At 38.4% G+C, this 18,083-nt stretch overlaps 1 protein-coding gene across 2 annotated transcripts; it reads left to right on the forward strand.

The window, feature by feature from the left end:
* The first annotated feature begins 374 nt into the window (after positions 1 to 374).
* Positions 375 to 17,814, forward strand: LOC140224240 (sentrin-specific protease-like). Of its 2 annotated transcripts, XM_072298238.1 has the most exons (4): positions 375 to 1,243; positions 13,027 to 13,176; positions 15,119 to 15,178; positions 16,270 to 17,814. In XM_072298238.1, exon 4 carries the CDS (start codon positions 16,304 to 16,306, stop codon positions 17,108 to 17,110), a length of 807 nt encoding a protein of 268 aa, XP_072154339.1. In that variant the 5' UTR covers positions 375 to 1,243; positions 13,027 to 13,176; positions 15,119 to 15,178; positions 16,270 to 16,303; the 3' UTR covers positions 17,111 to 17,814. The 2 variants fall into 2 exon arrangements, with proteins under 2 accessions (XP_072154339.1, XP_072154338.1); XM_072298237.1 differs by lacking the exon at positions 13,027 to 13,176.
* The last annotated feature ends 269 nt before the right edge of the window (positions 17,815 to 18,083 follow it).

Genomic DNA, 18,083 nt, shown 5'->3' on the forward strand with positions numbered 1-18,083 from the left:
AGCAGCAATGTACATCTGATAAGGCAAGCTCCTGGAAGTGTCGATCTGCAAAAATACAAAGCGGGAGACAGATCATCAAATTGATCTACCTATCGTTAATGGCCGTCCTTGGAGACAGACAATAAACTACGTAACAATATATCAACCACCTTTTGATAACAAAACGAATTTAAAATGAGAGCAAGACCCTTCCTTATGGAGGGAGGGCCAAGAAACATTTAAAAACGGAACATTTTACTAGTTACAGGTCTGAGCCACTGAATAAAATACATTCCACCAGTCAATAAAATTTTAAATTTTGAATGTTGATGGATAACCTGATTGCCAGTATACATCGAGTTGAAACATCTGATACGTAGAGCGGTTCATTCTTATAGAAGCTTTTGTGACGAATGGATGGTGATAGTGACAACTGTCACCCCATTCGCAACAAACTGAAACTGGTAAGTTCGTCGGAGAGTGAAAGCTCGAGCTTAAAGCTCCAGGGTGCACTCCCCGATGAACTTACTTGTAGGAATCAGCTGTGAAGCGCCTTGGAGAGGGAAAGCGTCCGGCGGTCGGGATGTCACTCGGGTGGTCCAGCTACAGATCACGCGCGACATGGTGACATCATGTCGCGGATATGTGATCGCTAACATGCGAGGGACAGACCGATCACCCATAAGGACCAGTGATCTGAGAGAGACAGCGTCCTATGGCCATATGATGCCGAATCCAGCTGCTCATCTGCGGGTTGCCGGAGGGGGCACTGAAATCGCTGTTGTTTCACTAACATCATCGGACCCGGCGATTTCGGGTCTCCAAATCCGGCAGCCTGCATGTGATGTTCCAGGGATATGTGATTTGGTGTCTTATGACCAGAGCCAAAAACGCTGGCTTCGGCTGTTTTCTTGGAGTTTTCGCGTGGGAACCCACGCCATCTCCCCTCCATCCGAGGTTTGATGAAAACTCCGGAAAATGGGTGAAGTCAGTCTCTCTCAGGTCTCAGCTAAGGACGGTTAGCTAAAAGCACCCACACCCTATACTGTACCGAAGTTAGCCTCCCGGCCCCCAGAGTCAGTCTAGCCATTGAGCAGATTTCGCTGCCGCGTCGGTAAATCAGTCTTCCCGCTCGAGCAATTTGCCGTTCGGAACCCCGGAGCAATTCGCCCGCCAACTTGTACCCTTGTACAACCTGCCCTTGTTGCTGTGGACAAATAAACCTTGGTCTTCATACATCTGGTCTCTTCATTTATTTCACGAGGTAAATTACCATTGTCTGTACGTACGCTCTACCATCTGAGCTTGATAGGGACTCAGCATACACCATCCCTATCTGGTGGCGCCCCCAAAAGTCATCATCCTGTCAGCACCGTGCGGGGGCTGATAGTGTGATTGTCATTCAGCGGTTGGGTTGTGAGAGTAGCCCACATCGCCTTGCTCTGCAAACCCCCCATAGTAGTTTTAGCCCCGCTCCAAGTGGTGGATTCTCCGTGTTGTCAAAAATTAGTCTCTGTGATTGTTTTGGCCAATTCTGGACTAACACCTCTTGCTAGCCAAGCGGGAGTAAGAATCCAGACAAGTGTTCAGATCGTGAATTTGTGAAATTTGACTAGAATTATTAAATTTTTTTTCTTCCTTCCCTCCTTCACCCATCCTTTCCCCTCTTCATACATCTTCTGGTCTTAAAACAATTCTTTTTAATACTCCTTTTACTTCTTTTTAATAATTTTTCAATTCTCTTTTATTTTTCTTTCCCTTCTGGAGCTAAGAAACTCACAGGATTATTGTTGTTTCTGAACTCTAACTTTTCCTTCTGGAGCTAAGAAACTTACAGGATTATTGTTGTTTCTGAACTCTAACTTTTCCTTCTGGAGCTAAGAAACTTACAGGATTATTGTTGTTTCTGAACTCTAACTTTTCCTTCTGGAGCTAAGAAACTTACAGGATTATTGTTGTTTCTGAACTCTAACTTTTCCTTCTGGAGCTAAGAAACTTACAGGATTATTGTTGTTTCTGAACTCTAACTTTTCCTTCTGGAGCTAAGAAACTTACAGGATTATTGTTGTTTCTGAACTCTAACTTTTCCTTCTGGAGCTAAGAAACTTACAGGATTAATGTTGTTTCTGAACTCTAACTTTTCCTTCTGGAGCTAAGAAACTCACAGGATTAATGTTGTTTCTGAACTCTAACTTTTCCTTCTGGAGCTAAGAAACTTACAGGATTAATGTTGTTTCTGAACTCTAACTTTTCCTTCTGGAGCTAAGAAACTTACAGGATTAATGTTGTTTCTGAACTCTAACTTTTCCTTCTGGAGCTAAGAAACTTACAGGATTAATGTTGTTTCTGAACTCTAACTTTTCCATCAGGAGCTGAGAAATTTACAGGATTATTGTTGTTTCTGAGCTCAAAAATCAAAAGAAATCTTGCCTATCAGAAAACACGCGTTTTTAGTAATTTAACCTAAATGTGTTGCCTAATTAATTTTGTTATAAAAATAGCAGCTGTAGTTTTTCTAATTTTGATGATTCATTTTTTCCTTGCGGAATACCTACAACAACACTTCCTTGAATAAAATTCCTAGCCCATTCGTTACAGAATCCAATTCCCCTTCCTGTGCCTTGCATGTAAAATTTTCAGGTGGTAAGTAATTGTAAATTTTAAATTAATGTCGAAACCGTCTGAAAATTGTCTTGATTTGCAGTAGTTAATGGCATGGCAGAACAAACAAGCGTACAGGGAGAGTCCACTACAGTATATTCCTTTGTTGAGAAAGTCAATCAACTAACAGTGGGTAATATAGTTGTGTATGAGCAAATCCAATTCATTAAGACCCATCCAAATAACGTAGCAAACTTAATTATTGAAGCACAGAAAGCTAGAGAACTAAACATTAATAAGAAAAAGACAAAAATAATGCTGAGTTCTTGAAATCTCAGATTGGTGGAATTTCATTTATAATTAATCACTGTAATCTTGTCTATTGTGTATGTGTATCTACCTTTTTAACTACATAAATTATTGTGTTCAATACTAATCACATCAGTGCTGATATCGTGAAATTTCTTTATTAAAATCTAAATTAGTAGCGAATTGGAGTGTAGAGTTTTGGTGGGAAAATTTTGGTGAAGAAGTAAAATAGCTACGAAGGCAAGCATCGACTTCTGGGAGACAAGAAAAATCACACACGCTATTAGTAATGAGCACATTGAGTACTAGTAATAATCAAATTTACATTGAACTGCAGTCAAGTCGAGAAAAGATTGAAGCAGTAATTTTTGAAAAAGATCAAGAAGGTGTACCAAAAATTGTGAGTGTGTTTTCTTGTTGCCTAGGAACTGAAGTTGAAAATTTTTCGGTCGCAGAACTAGAAATTTTTGCCTTTGTAAAAGTTTATGAACAATTTTTCGACGTAATCAATAATAGACAGGTAATATTGATTACAGATTCTACGATATTGAGCATATTGGTTGCGTGATCTGTTGCCGTAAATATCATTAATAACGACATTCATAGGTGTTACTGTGTAATAAAAAAATCAGTGAATAACTGGGAATAATATTCTGTGAGAGCTTGCTGCGCAATTTAATTGTCAAGTATGTCAGACTACAATTCAAATGCATACCGTGACATTACTGATCAATAATGAAAATTTCAATTTAACCATCTTAGAACTTTTACCGCTAATAAGATTAAACACTCCATTAAGAATCGACACACATGTTAAAATTACAGAGGCATTAGAATTACTAAAATCAATCCCAGTAAAGAAAGTTATAGAGTTTCTGACAAAAAGACTAGGCAAAGTCGTAAGTGAGAGTCCTAGCAAAATTCGACCAGAGATAACTGCCTACGTACCAGTCTATGAATCTGTTGAAGAATATGAGTCAAGAGTAAAAGAGCTCCACCCCATAGTAAAATCAATAGAGTTTGATGAGGAAGGAAACCCAGCAGATATTAGCAGATTGACGGCGGATAGATTAGAGGTTGAATTAGCAAAGCGACTCTATGCATATAATTATTCCCGAGTTGACACTGCACGCGCGGCGTTAAGACAAATAATCGCAAACTCACCAAACTCACCCCCTCAACTACAAAGCTTAATTAAAACACGCGCGCAAAAAGAAAGAGAACAGAGCGAAAACCAACCTCCACGGTGTCATTTTGACCCTGAAGTACCGAGTTTTTCAGGGAGCACATCTGCAGGTAAATCCATAGTTAAATCTGTATCACTACGGGGTTCAGAAGTTGTTTTCACCACTGGTAATTCCACTTTCAGGGATTCGGGTGTAGGTTTGGCACCTAATTTTACATTAAATTCAAATAGTAACAACCCTCAAAACGCAAACAGGGAAAATATTATTAATAGTATTCTACCTGAAATAGAATTTAGGGAAGAAATAGTGCTAAAAAAAAGGGTAAGACAAGGGCAAAACTCAGAATCAGAGCACTCAGATTCACAAAACTCGGAATCCAAGCACTCGGAATCTCAGCAGTCAGAGTCTGAGCAATCGGAGTCCGAGCATTTGGAGTCCGAGCATACGGAATCCGAAGGAGAAGGGCAAAACCCTCCAGTTATGGCGCAAAATCCGGACTTCGTGAAGTTGCGCATACCGCATTTCACGGGGAAAATCACTGAGGATATTGATGAACATTTACGTAGGCTCGATGTAGAAAAAGCCGCGTACAACTGGAACGACGATACTGCGAAAAGGGTTTTAGCATACTTTTTAGGTGGCAGTGCCAGGGATTGGTATGATAGGAAAAGAGCAGCATTAGAGCAATTAACGTGGATACAATTAAAAGAGGAGGTTAAAAATCGATTTCAACCTGCAGCAAATAGATCAGCGTTAAAAACTTTAGGTGCGCGTAAGCAAAAATTGTCCGAACGCCCAATGGATTATTTTGACGCCATGTCAAGATTAAAAACTAGAGTCGGTAATAATTTAGCTGACTTAGAATTTATTATTCATGTAATAGACGGACTCCTGCCCGAACCGAGAAGAATAGTGAAACAATTTGGAAATAACACGTTAGAAGAGCTTGAGCAAAACATTGAGAGAGCGGAAGAGTCGCTAGGATTAAATGACAACAGAACTGCTGAGTCTGGTAGCGAGAATCTCGGGCAGGAGGAAAAACTATTGAAAAAGAAAATTGATAGGCTCGAGACATTGCTAACAGCCCAGGTTACACCGTTGCCAAACGTAGACGCAGAAAATAACACATTAACAATAGATAATTTGGTGGCAGCAATCTCTCGGCTAGCTACGCAGCAGGGATCGAAAGAAAAATCGCAATATACTAGTGAAAATATGGCCGCGAAAACTGATATTCTATGTTATATTTGCAAGGGCATAAATCATTATGCCAAAAATTGTTTACTAAATGTAAATAAAACTCAGTCACAGCCGGGCAGTGCTGACAGATACCGACAAATGACAAGAAGCTCATCCAAAGAAAGAGATAATAGAAATGAACAGAGAGATAGCTCCAATGAGCGTCGGAATTCTGGTGGTCCGATCTGTCAATACTGCTCTGGTTTTGGCCACGTTGCCAGTTCGTGCAGAATTTTAGAAGGTAAAATTAATGGTAAAATGCAAAAAAACTAGAGAAGCCTCGCGATTACGACTCAAAATTGCAGACTAAAGAGGCGAAAAAGGAGTCATTTTTTAAAACAAAGGTTTATTTATTAGAAAATGTAGTTCTGATCCCTCAAGAACAAACTTTGGTTAAAGCTACGGTGCCAAAACTAGAGAAGCGGGAAAATCAAACTTTCAGATTTGATCCATTTATATTACAGGATGCGGAAATAAAACCAAACGTAAAGGTAAGACTGATAAATCGCAATGAGTTTTTGGTTTCGATTATAAATAATCTGAATGTTCCACTAAAGTTAATGGCAAACATTCCAATAGGACATATTGTTAGAGTAACTACCAATGAAAGTACACTAGTGAGCTTACAAATACCAACCAATAAAACCTCACAAGAAAGTAGAAATGTGCGAGTTATAGTGGTAGGAGATGTCCATGTTCAGCGAGTAAAGGCCAAATTAGAAACCTTGCTTCAACCTTTAGGTGAACTTGAAGTATACTGTGCCACGAGCCTGACGTTAGATAAGGCATTGGAACATTTAGAGTCAATAAAAATTAATGGAGATCAAAAAGTCATTGCGATAATAATAGCGGGCGGTATAGATTTCCACATACAAAGTAATTCGAAGGCTAACTTTTCTTGCCCTGCATTTGTCAACAGCTTGCCACTCGGAAAAATGGCAGACCTATCGAAAAGTATGCATATTATTTTTTCACCAATACTGCCGAGATATGACAGAGAAGAATTAAATAAAAAAATATGTGTAATAAATACGACCATAAAGGGACAATTACATGTAAGTCCTACACTAAACAGACTTAATGTGTCTAAAGAAAATTTCACGGAAGAAATGTTTGAAACGAGCGGTTATTTGTTGAACGATAGGGGCAAGGAAATGTTGGCTGCGCAAATAGAAGGCCAGTTGAAATCAGTTCTGAGCGAAAGAACTGAAACTGCGATTGTAAGCACAATAAAACATGAAGAAGTAGGTAAGACAACGTTAAGCAAACCTTTAAGAGTGGAGGGTTGCATAAACGGCCGGCAAGTAGATATTCTTCTCGACACCGGGAGTGGGATAAATGTCGTGAACTTAAAAGTGGTAAATCAGAATTCAATAACATCGGTGGATAATCTAGAATTATTAACTGCATCAGGTGATACCTTTGAACCAATAGGGGAAACTACCGTAGACATAAAACTAAAAAATGTAAATTTACTGCAGTGTGCATTTGTAGCTAAGGAACTTCCGGCATCAATATTATTAGGGGTGCCATTTTTTGAACACTTCAAAGCAAAAATTGACTTCAATACAAAAACAGTATCTTTAACAAGAAATGTGCAGGAAACAGTAGAAATTCCCTTCTCCCAAGACTATGGCAGTTCGGAGTTGCAAAGTTTCTCCATCAGAAGAACACATGCGAGACCAAAAATATTAGTAAGCATTTGCGATGTAAAGAAAAATCGTCATTTGTCTTCTGATGCAGAAACTCCTGGGACCCCGAATGACTTGGTAGAGATGCAGGATGCACCATCGGTACCCAATAAGGTGATCAAAATAAGAGAGTCTGTAATATTCAATCCTAATGAAGTGAAATCGGTACCTGTTTACATTACGGGAGAATTCAATTCTAGGAAAATCACGATAAAACCAGTACGGCACAGAATCAGTCAAAAACTGGACCTCTTAACGAGCAATTTAGACAACAATTTGAATGAAGTAATATTAAGGAACAAAAACCTACACAAATTGATCTTATATCAGGATGCAATAGTGGGATCGGTAAAGGCAGGAAATAAACCTGAAATGATCTTGAAGCCATTTCCACATTGGGAGGACTTGAAGCTCATACAGGTAAACCAAAACTTATCATTAGACGATCGTCATAAGGTGTATCAGATACTCTCAGACTTTCACGATGTGTTTTTGTTCCCGGGGCAACAGCTACAGGGAGGATGTGTTAATTATGAACCGATAAAAATACAACTGGAGAAAGAAGAGATGATTTATAAACCTCCCTATAGACTGTCACATAAAGAATTAATGTGGCTCCAAAAAGAAGTAGAGCGATTGAAAGAATGCGGAATAGTGGAGGAGTCTGATTCTCCGTATGGATCACCTGCCTTACTGATACCCAAAGGCGATGAATTCAGATTAGTACAAGATTTTAGAGTCCTAAATACATTAGTCAAAAAGGTCCGCTTTCCACTGCCAAATCTTGAAAGCACACTAATGGCAATCACATCTTGTAAAATGGCTAGTAAACTAGATGCTTCTCATGGATATTGGCAATTAAAATTAGACGAAAATAGTAAAAAGTATACAGGTTTTAGCTTGCCCTTTGCCCATCTATGTTTTAAGGTGTTGCCTCAAGGATACGCAAATGCACCCGCGGAATTTCAAAATATGATATATAAAATGTTGGCAGGTCTGCTGTATAATAGGGTATTACCCTACGTTGATGATTTATATCCAATAGGCACAGATTTAAATGACATGCTAACTAGCCTGAGGCTTTGTTTGCAAAGATGTAGAAAATTTAATCTTAAATTAAACTATGCGAAATGTCAAATCGGATGTGAGGAAATATCGGTATTCGGATACCGCCTCACGAGAGACGGCTTAGAAATTGATCCTGAAAAAATTCAAGGAATAACTAATTATGAAAGACCCAACTCCGTAAATAAAGTTAGAAAGTTGTTAGGATTGGTATCATACTATAGACGCTTCATAAAAAATGCAAGCATAATATGTAAACCTCTTTATGACTTAGTAAAAAAAGAAAACAGCCCATTTCAGTGGAACGATGAAGCTGAAGAAGCTTTCATGAAAATTAAATCTCTGTTAACTAGCGCTCCAGTTCTAGCGTGCTTTGACCCGGAACTAGACATCCAACTCGAAGTTGATTCTTGCAAGTTTGGGACTGGGGCTGTATTATCAGTAATTATTGATGAGAACACAATTAAACCAGTATGTTATTATTCATGCTTGTTCAGCCCGGCTGAGCAAAGGTATTCTATTACAGAGTTAGAATTAAATGGTCTCGTTAAAGCGACATCTAGGTTCCGTCCTTACATTTACGGGAAGAAAGTGAGGGTAATTACTGATCATTCGGCCTTAAAACAGTACACGAAATTGCAGAACAACAGTAATCGTTTGGCGAGATTGGCAATAAAATTATCAGACTATGATCTGGACATAAGGTACAAAAGTGGTGGAATAATTAAAAATACTGATGCACTTTCAAGATCAATACCAGGGGCAGAGGAACTAAATTTCATTGCAACTTTAATGCTTAACGACATACCGGAGCAACAGGCTAAAGACGAGGAATTCTCAGTAATGATTGCAGCGCTCAGAAATCCTGACAAAGTAACGTCAAAAGAGAGAAAGAAAAGTAGACAGTTCTTCATTGCAGAAGACGGAAAACTGTATAAAAAGAAATATGGGCCAGAGGGAAGAGATAGACTTTTATGCCTACCAAAAGCTCTTCGACCTAAAGTTTTGAAAGCTTTCCATGATGATATTGAAAGTTCGCATCCAGGTATTTTTAAGACGGTCCAGAAGATTTGTAGCAGGTTTTTCTGGGCTGATTTAAGAAAGGATGTAGTAAATTGGGTTAAATCTTGCCAAACATGTCAACTTACGAAACACAGAAACACTCTAGTAGCGGGGAAAATGACATCCACAAAAATTGAACCCTACCCTTTTCGGAGAATTGCGGTGGATGTAGCAGGCCCATTCAGGGCAAGCACCTCACGAAAATGTTACATAGTCTGTGCAATTGATTACTTTACTAAATTCATGCATGCGGAGGCTGTTACTTATAATAACGCTACAACAATAGGAAACTTCTTATATAAATTGAATTTAATGTTCGGCCCTATTCAAATGGTACACTCTGATTGCGGAGCATCCATTATTGCAGACTCTGTAAAGAGCATGCTAACAAAAATGGGCTGCGGGATGAAAACAAACTGTCCATATTCACCGATGACATCAGGGCAAGTGGAAATTACATTTAAATTAATTAAAACCATAATTAAACAATACGTGGACAAAAACCAAAGAAATTGGGATATTTTTGTCCCGATCGCAACAGCAGCATTGAATAGACATGTGCATATGTCAACGGGTAAATCACCGTTTGAATTACTTTTTGGAGTGAGACCGACGCACCCGATTGATTTCATGTTTGGGACCTTACCTCCTCCCATTCCATTGGAAAAACGCATAACTCGAATGGAAGAAATACGCCAAAAGGCAATGACAGCAATACTCAAAGCGCAAGCGAGACAAAGAAAAACTCATAATGAAAAAAAGAGGCATATGGAACTAGAAATAGGGAGTGAAGTGTTACTTTTCCATCCAGCGGTCAAACCTGGAGTAATGAAAAAACTGTCCATTCAATACCGAGGTCCATACATAATTACAAAGAAAATAACAGACTCAATTTATGAAATCAATCAAGGTTCAGAACAACACCCAAAATTAAAGAAAATAAAGATTGATCGGTTGCGTCCATATCTCAATCCAGAAAAATTAAGAGCGAATGTCTACTCAATATTAGCATCAAAAATAATAAAACAACACAGGAGAGGCACGTGCGGGGTAAACAGAGTGAGGAAGAAGAGGAAAACACAAACTCAGCACATAGCCAAGTTGTCATCGGAGAATAGGTCAGCGAGAACATCAGTGTTAACAATTGAGCCTCGACCGGGGAAAGTGTCATTGGATCAGTATGTTATTCCTCAAGTAATTTCAGCTCTTGCTAACAAAGAACAAATCCCCCCTCCCTCAGAGTCACAGATGGAGGCAAATTTGCATGAGGAGTACAAGAAAATCTTCCGAGAATGTAAACCAAACGACATCGCTTTAACACCAAAAAATTACAAAAACAGATTTGACTTAGCACTGTATTTGGAAGAACTCCAAGCAGCCAAAAATTTGAGAGGTTATGCATTGAGAGATGTTCCGCTTTTGGAGACGACTGAATACATGGCAGTCCAGGTGCCAGGACTTAGAGAAGAAAAATCAGTATTAAATATAGGAGATAAAGTTAGAGTTACGTTAACAAAATTCCCGGACCAGGCTTACTATGGAGTGGTAAAACAAATTAGAAATGAAACAACAGAGATTGATTTACCGGCTTCATTCTTTTTCAATTATTCAGATGGCGATAGAGCGAGTGTCACGTTCATGCTAAATCGCTATCCCTTTAAAAGTGCTCATAGAGCCTTACAGCAGTCGGAAAATATGGATAGGGAGGCACTATTTCCTTCAAAAAATACACTAGTGCCCAAAAATTTTAATGACCCAATAAAGTGGATTAATCCAAAAATTGAAAATAACCCAGAGCAGGCAACTGCAATAAAGAGTATATTAAGAGTTTCGTCAGTTCAACCGTTGATCATTTTTGGCCCACCGGGGACGGCAAAAACTGCAACAATAGTAGAGGCAATCAATCAACTATATGATCGAGCCAATGACACTAACACTAAAATACTGGTTTGCGCTCCATCAAATTCAGTGGTAGATAACATTACAGTATCATTGCTAAAACATATTTCTGCCACACAGCTATTGCGCCTTTACCCAGTCAACAGAAAAATAACGTCAATTCCTGAAGAAATTTTGAAGGCACAATGTTACAATAAAAATCTTAAAAATGAGGTGGTAAATTTTAAAGCACATCAGCTGAGAAAACATACAATTCTCGCAACAACTCTGGTAGGAGCTGGAAAACTTGTGTCAGCGGGTTTGGGAACGAGCCCACATTTTACACACATCTTTGTGGATGAAGCATCTTTAGCAATTGAACCAGAAATTCTGATTCCATGGGCAGGGTTAGCAAATGCTGGCAAAAATCCGACTCGCATAATCCTAGCGGGGGACCCATTTCAACTATCTCCAGTTATAATGTCAAATTGGGCGACAAACTTTGGGCTGGGAACCTCACTACTGGAAAGATTAATGAAATTACAAATTTATTCTAGCAACAACGGATATCATCCTAATAATGCGGTTAAATTAATTAGAAATTACCGTTCGCATAAGACCATTATTAATTTACCAAACAAATTATTCTACGGCGGTGAGTTGATTGCGGAAGGTCAAAGTAAAATCATAACGGCAGCAATTGGTTCAAATTGGTTGCCTAATAAAAACCATCCGGTGGTTTTTCATAATGTTACAGGTAAAGAAAAACAAGATGAACTCAGTAAGAGCTACTATAATATGGATGAAACTGATGTAATTGTATCTTATTTACATAAACTATTAACAACGCCAGGGTTGAAAAATAAGGTAATAACACAAGAGAATATAGGGGTCATTACGCCGTATCGAGGTCAGATACATAAAATCACACAAAAATTAATCGAAAATAATTGGTCAAAAATTGTGGTTGGAACAGTGGAACAGTTCCAAGGAATGGAGAAATTGGTAGTCATAATATCAACGGTACGATCAAAAAGAGCAAATGCTCAAAAAACCTCTTTAGGTTTTTTAAAGGACCCTAAACGCTTTAATGTAATGTTAACGAGAGCCAGGGCTTTAAACATAATAGTGGGTAACGCTAACCTACTGACAACCAATGCATGTTGGGCTCAATTCATAAATCAATGTAAACAAGAAAACGCGTGGCAAGGAGAAAAATATTAAATTACGTGATAACAATAGTGAGGACCGCAATAACCAGAGAAGTAAGTTATTTTTATTAGGGTCTTAAGTCATTGCTCCTAAAAAACGTATTTTTTATTCAAGCTACTAAATGAGGGTAGGTCGCACGCATTTAAAGTTTTCAGTAATACGCATAATGGTATAAATTGAACAAAGTTAAATCTTTACCGCACTTCTGAAAGTCATAACAATTGTTTTTTTCCCTCTTCTTGCACTTTGATTAATCTCAGGTGCTTCTCAGGTACTTCTGTAATCTTCCCGTAAATCGAAGTACTTCAAATTCAATGAAATTTGCAGTTGGAGCAGTCATGTTTTAGGTGGCTTAACGCCGGTAGTTGGGCAAAAATCATAACGTGCCAATTTATGTAGTCTACATTCTTAATTGAAGGAGAAACTTATCGAAGGCTGCAGTGGTGCAAACTCAAAAAAAAAAAAAAAAATTTTTTTTTCCTCCCTCTTCTTGCACTTGCTCTTCGATTAATCTCAGGTGCTTCTCAGGTGCTTCTGTAATCTTACCATGTTTGGAACCATGTTGTGAACCATGTTTTGGAATTGGCGTAACGCCGGTAGTTGGGCCGAAATCATAACGTGCCAAATTACGTAGTCTACATTCTTAATTGAAGGAAAAACTTATCGCAGATTGCAGCGGTGCAACTCGGTAAAGTGGCTTCCTATGGGTTTATATTTTTAACATTCTTGATCAACCAATGAAAAGCCGAGCTTCTTCCTGCACAAATCATCTAATTATGAATTGATTATAATCTGCCCTGTAGTTGGCGTGTGCAGAGAGAGGTGTGGCTGACCGTTGAAAAGATCAACTACACACAAAAATGGAGAAAGCACTGGGGATAATTATGCTGAGCGCACTTCTAATGATGCATCGAGAAGTAACTGAAGCATGCATGGAGGTGAAGAACGACACGGTAATAACATACGCAACGGAGCGGCGAGCTTACTTTAAGGACGGAGAATTAATATTAAAATTAGTAATAGATACAACAATGCATTATGAAATTTGTCAAAAACAATATAAGTCAGATGTACTGGGTTCTATGTTTAGGATATTAAATGAGGAAACTTTCAGAGATAACTTAAGCGACTTACAAACTGAACGCACGAAAAGGAGTCCACTTGCGTTTGCAGCGCTAGGAATCGGAGCGGTAGCGTGGCTTGGGTTTGACTATGTTACCTCACAAGGTAGAATTGAGCAACTCCGTCATGAGGTAAACACAAAAGGGGCATACTTGAAGAAAGTAATCATGAAGGATAGGAATGAGGTAGAGCAGACCTTTATTGCAATTAGGAGGAATCTGCACCACATTACAGAGGGGAACAAACAACTTGCGTGCAATGTGGAGCGAAATGTTACTTTCATGATGTATCAACACTTTCTTTTGCAAGAATTTGATGACATCCTACAGAGTCTACACTCAGAGCGCCTAACCAGTAAAATAATTCCACCTAGCCAAATTACACAATTGATACGTGAAACTAACATTTTGCATGACACAATATACGTAAGGAAACCTTATCTCTTATACCAAACAGCAAAATTCTCAGCAAATGTGGAAGAAGCAACCGCTGAAATTTTAAGGGGTGCCCTTACTATTCCTCTACTCAAACGAAAACAAAAGGTGCTTTTAAGTATTGCTACAAAACAAGTAGGTAATGAACTAAAAGTCTTTCAACCAGTTTACGTGGCGGAAAGCAGTAAGATGTCGGTGGAAAAATGTCATAAGGAAGGCCACACATACATATGCACTGATGCCGATCTAGCGAGAATCAAAATGATAGAATTAACTAACCCAATACTGTATGATGACGGCCTCATAATCTTAAATAAAAATCAGGTAGCAACGGTACAACAAAAGAAAACAGGGGCCTTAATTGAAGTTTCTGGGATTGCAGTATGCACTTACGAGGACACCCCGTCCTTAACGCACAATAATAAATTATATTACACGCAATCGCCGGCCTTTCATGTGTTACAAGACACAATCGATTTTGATGTATCTCCCTTCAACATAACATTAGTATTGGCAACAGATCACGTTGAAGAGCTCAACGAGAAAATTGTGTCATTCGATAACGCTTCAAAAATCCTACATGGATCCCACCTATTATTGACCGGACTTATCATTCTAGTGATTATTGCAGCTTTTATAGCAAAAAAGATCAAGCAAAGAGAGGAGAAGAGAAAAAGAGCAGCCAAGGAACACATAGAATTGGAGGACGTAATAATAATTGAGGAGGTAGCGACTACGTCAGAGAAGAAAAACGGTAGAAAATTTAGAAAAATTTGAAGGGGAGATCACTGAAACGGAATTGTCTCACCAAAATTTTGCACTCCATTAAAATGCACGATTACTTACAAAACAACTTATCTTAAATTTTTTGTTTTTCACGATTGTCATAATTGAATGAAACTGATAACACCTAACTCTCTACCCCACCTCTGCTTGAGGGTGGAGAAATAGGAAATGTAAATAATGTATGTAGCTCATCTAATTCTTATACCTGTCTCCTACCTCTCTACCCCAACGCTACGCTAAGGTGGAGAGAAGGTACTCATTTCTCTCTACCCTAAATAAGTTGAGGGTGGAGAAAAAGGTCATGAGATACACAAATCAACATAAATGAATGTACAGAAATAATGGTGGAGGTGGAAATAATATTCCAAAAAATTTAATTAATGTAATAGATACTCATTAATATTAGTCGTATATTATAAAATTTAACTCTCATACAATATAATACTCATTATCCCGCCCACAAACGTCATCACACATATAATAGGTATATAACACATACAATTTCTATTGCAGGATTGTGCTTACATGCTTTATTATGTCTGTTCTTCACTAGGTTGGAGAGAACTCTCGAAGGACGCACTCTAACCAGAGACGGAAGAACCAATAAAACTAGGTAAAATTAAGATTAGTATTAGTGCAATATTCTTTTTTATTGAATCTTACCCACAAAAATGAAACCCAAGCAGCAATTAAAAGCGAAATATTACACCTCGGATGCACCAGAATTGGAGACAATAATATCCGGCTATGAAATATATCCCGATAGATATAACAACATAAGAGAGGATAGAGGAACATGGATATTTAGACAACCCACTGTTGCACCGTGCTATAATGTTTTGCTAAAAAACGCAGTCTTATTAACAGAGAATATGACGGCAAATGTGTTTGCTTATATCCAACAAAAGAGAGAAAGTTTAAAAGGCGAAACTTACTGGTTCTCTCCAGAAAAAGTGGCAAACACATTAGTAAGGGCTAGCGAAGGGCTGGTTAAGACAATAAAAAAAAATATTATCTCCATAGAATTAACAAATATTACTGAGCATAGAATAACATTACAGCATGACACTCTCTTGGGCATAGTAACAAAAGACAAGAAAAATTTGGAACGTAAAAAGAATAGAGCAATTCCCGGAATAAAAAAATCATGTAAATTAAAATGGAAGCCATCAAAGATCATTAATAACAACATGTTAGAGCAAATTTCTCCTACCAAGTGTGTGACCCTACCTAATGAAACAAACCAAGACCATAAGATATCAAGACCATACAATAAGAAAACAGCAGGTGGTAATAGAAAGGGCGCAAGTGAGCGCAAAAGACTGAAACGCCAAATTCTCAGGGGTAAACCTGCCCCACAATTTGCTAATGCACCGACCATACTACCGCCTATTGAGGTCAATGAAAGAAATGTGCATCTACCATTTTATTGTACTGCACTCGGGAGATGTGATTCGTGCAAAGCTCTAATTACTAAGTACTAACCACAGGTAATAAAAAAATAGCTTATCTCTACCTCACGGAACTAACCTGAAGGTGGAGAAAGCCGATTTGGTAAATTTAGGTTGTAAGTCTCAATTTTTATTTATCATTTATTATATTAGGAGTTAGCATACCAACATTTATCATGTATTATTTTATCTGAAGAAGACCAAGGTTGTACATATGTTAAATGTAATTATTAATTTTTTCATGTTAAAATAGTGGCGAAGTGCTCCGCCACATCTCAGACGCGATCATGGAAATGCACATAAGCAATGAGGCCATGCAGTTGCTATCATCCCAGAAATGGCTCAGCGACGAAGTGATAACAGCGTACTTCGAATTGCTCCAACAAAGGGCGACTAGCGAATCCAACCTCCCTAAGATAAAAACCTTGGACACCTATTTCTTCACATCGCTAAGAAATAGAGGTCCAAGTGCCGTGCAAGGCAGGTTCAAGAAATGCAACATCAATGAACTGGAATTAGTACTCATTCCAGTTCATTACAACAACATTCATTGGACATTGGTGGTGTATGACTTGAGAGAAGGATCAATCTACTGGATTGACAGCATCCCCGATGACAAAAGCACCGAACTGGAACTACTGCGGAGCGCTGGGAACACACTATTTGGAGATAGAGCGTGGTACCTCGCAGAGGTGGACGCCCCTTCTCAAAACAACACCTGGGCATGCGGAGAGTTCACGTGTGCATATGCAGAGTCAGTGGCGCGGAGGGCTCCGTTTGACTTCGAAACTTGCAATCTAAGGGACCAACTGAGGCTACAAATTGTACAACGAAAAGCAAGCCCATTCTCAACCGGACAACCCTACAGTGGAGTTCTACGCAACCTCTACAGACCTCGGCAACAACATCCGCCATCGGCCTGCAAAGAGCTAGAGGATGTGTGGATAACCAAGCAAAATCTCATCGATATGAGAAAATTCCTCCACAAAACTAAACAAAGAAAATCGAGGTTTCTTCTCAAAACGGGGATAAACAAAGTGCGGTTATACCAAAAAGACATTATATTGATTCTGAAACGTTTAGAACATAATTGACCCTCATTAACCATTAACATTAACTCTCATTGTTTTTTTTTTCAGTGCGGTGTCACGAACATTTTAAAGTTTTAAAGTTTAAGAACCTTCTTAATTTTTATATAAATTTTGAACATTTTTTTCTCAGCGAAAGTTAAAAACTTTTTTTTTTAAACTGTGTTTGAAGATCACGCGCATCGAAGGCACGACTACCCTGCGGGCCCCTCCCGCAGCAAAACAATAGGAGGGCGAGACTACCCTGCGGGCCCCTCCCGCAGTAAAAACATAGGAGGGCACGACTACCCTGCGGGCCCCTCCCGCAGCAAAACAATAGGAGGGCGAGACTACCCTGCGGGCCCCTCCCGCAGTAAAAACATAGGAGGGCGTGACTACCCAGCGGCACTACCCAAACTTCTACTATATCATGGTAGCATGGTTATGTATGTATACATGTAATTCTAAGATTGATGATTAGAATAAGATTATTCCCTTTCCATTTTAATTTTTTTTTTAAATTATTTTTGACTTATTTTTATATTTTGATTTACATTCTGATTTTACACTTTGATTTATTTTTCCTCCTTTTCTTAGATTTTTAATTAAATGTCTAGTAATTAACCACCCTTGATATCTTGTTTTTTAGTAAGACTAATTATTTTAATTTCAATTTCAACATTTTACTTCTATTTACTGATAATGCTATGCTATTCATACCACATATAATTTACATAAAACAAGATTATGTTATGCTCCAAGCCTCATAAAATTGTTTTAGTTTTGATTTTTTTTTATGGAAGACTATGTATCTTGAGTACCTCTACCCCACGCATAAGCTGAGGGTGGAAGCCAAAAGAATGTTTGAATACATGTATATATATTATGTTTGCCTTTCCTCTGATAACTTACATTTTCAAATTAGTATTTTTTTTGCTATGTATCTTGAATACCTCTACCCCACGCATAAGCTGAGGGTGGAAGCCAAAATGAATTTTTG

The sequence above is a fragment of the Bemisia tabaci genome, chromosome 3, assembly GCF_918797505.1.
Source record: "Bemisia tabaci chromosome 3, PGI_BMITA_v3".
Classification (NCBI taxonomy): Eukaryota; Metazoa; Arthropoda; class Insecta; order Hemiptera; family Aleyrodidae; genus Bemisia; species Bemisia tabaci.

Coding starts and splice junctions, on each gene's coding strand:
- LOC140224240 (XM_072298238.1), top strand. CDS start 16,304: ATGGAAATGCACATAAGCAATGAGGCCATGCAGTTGCTATCATCCCAG.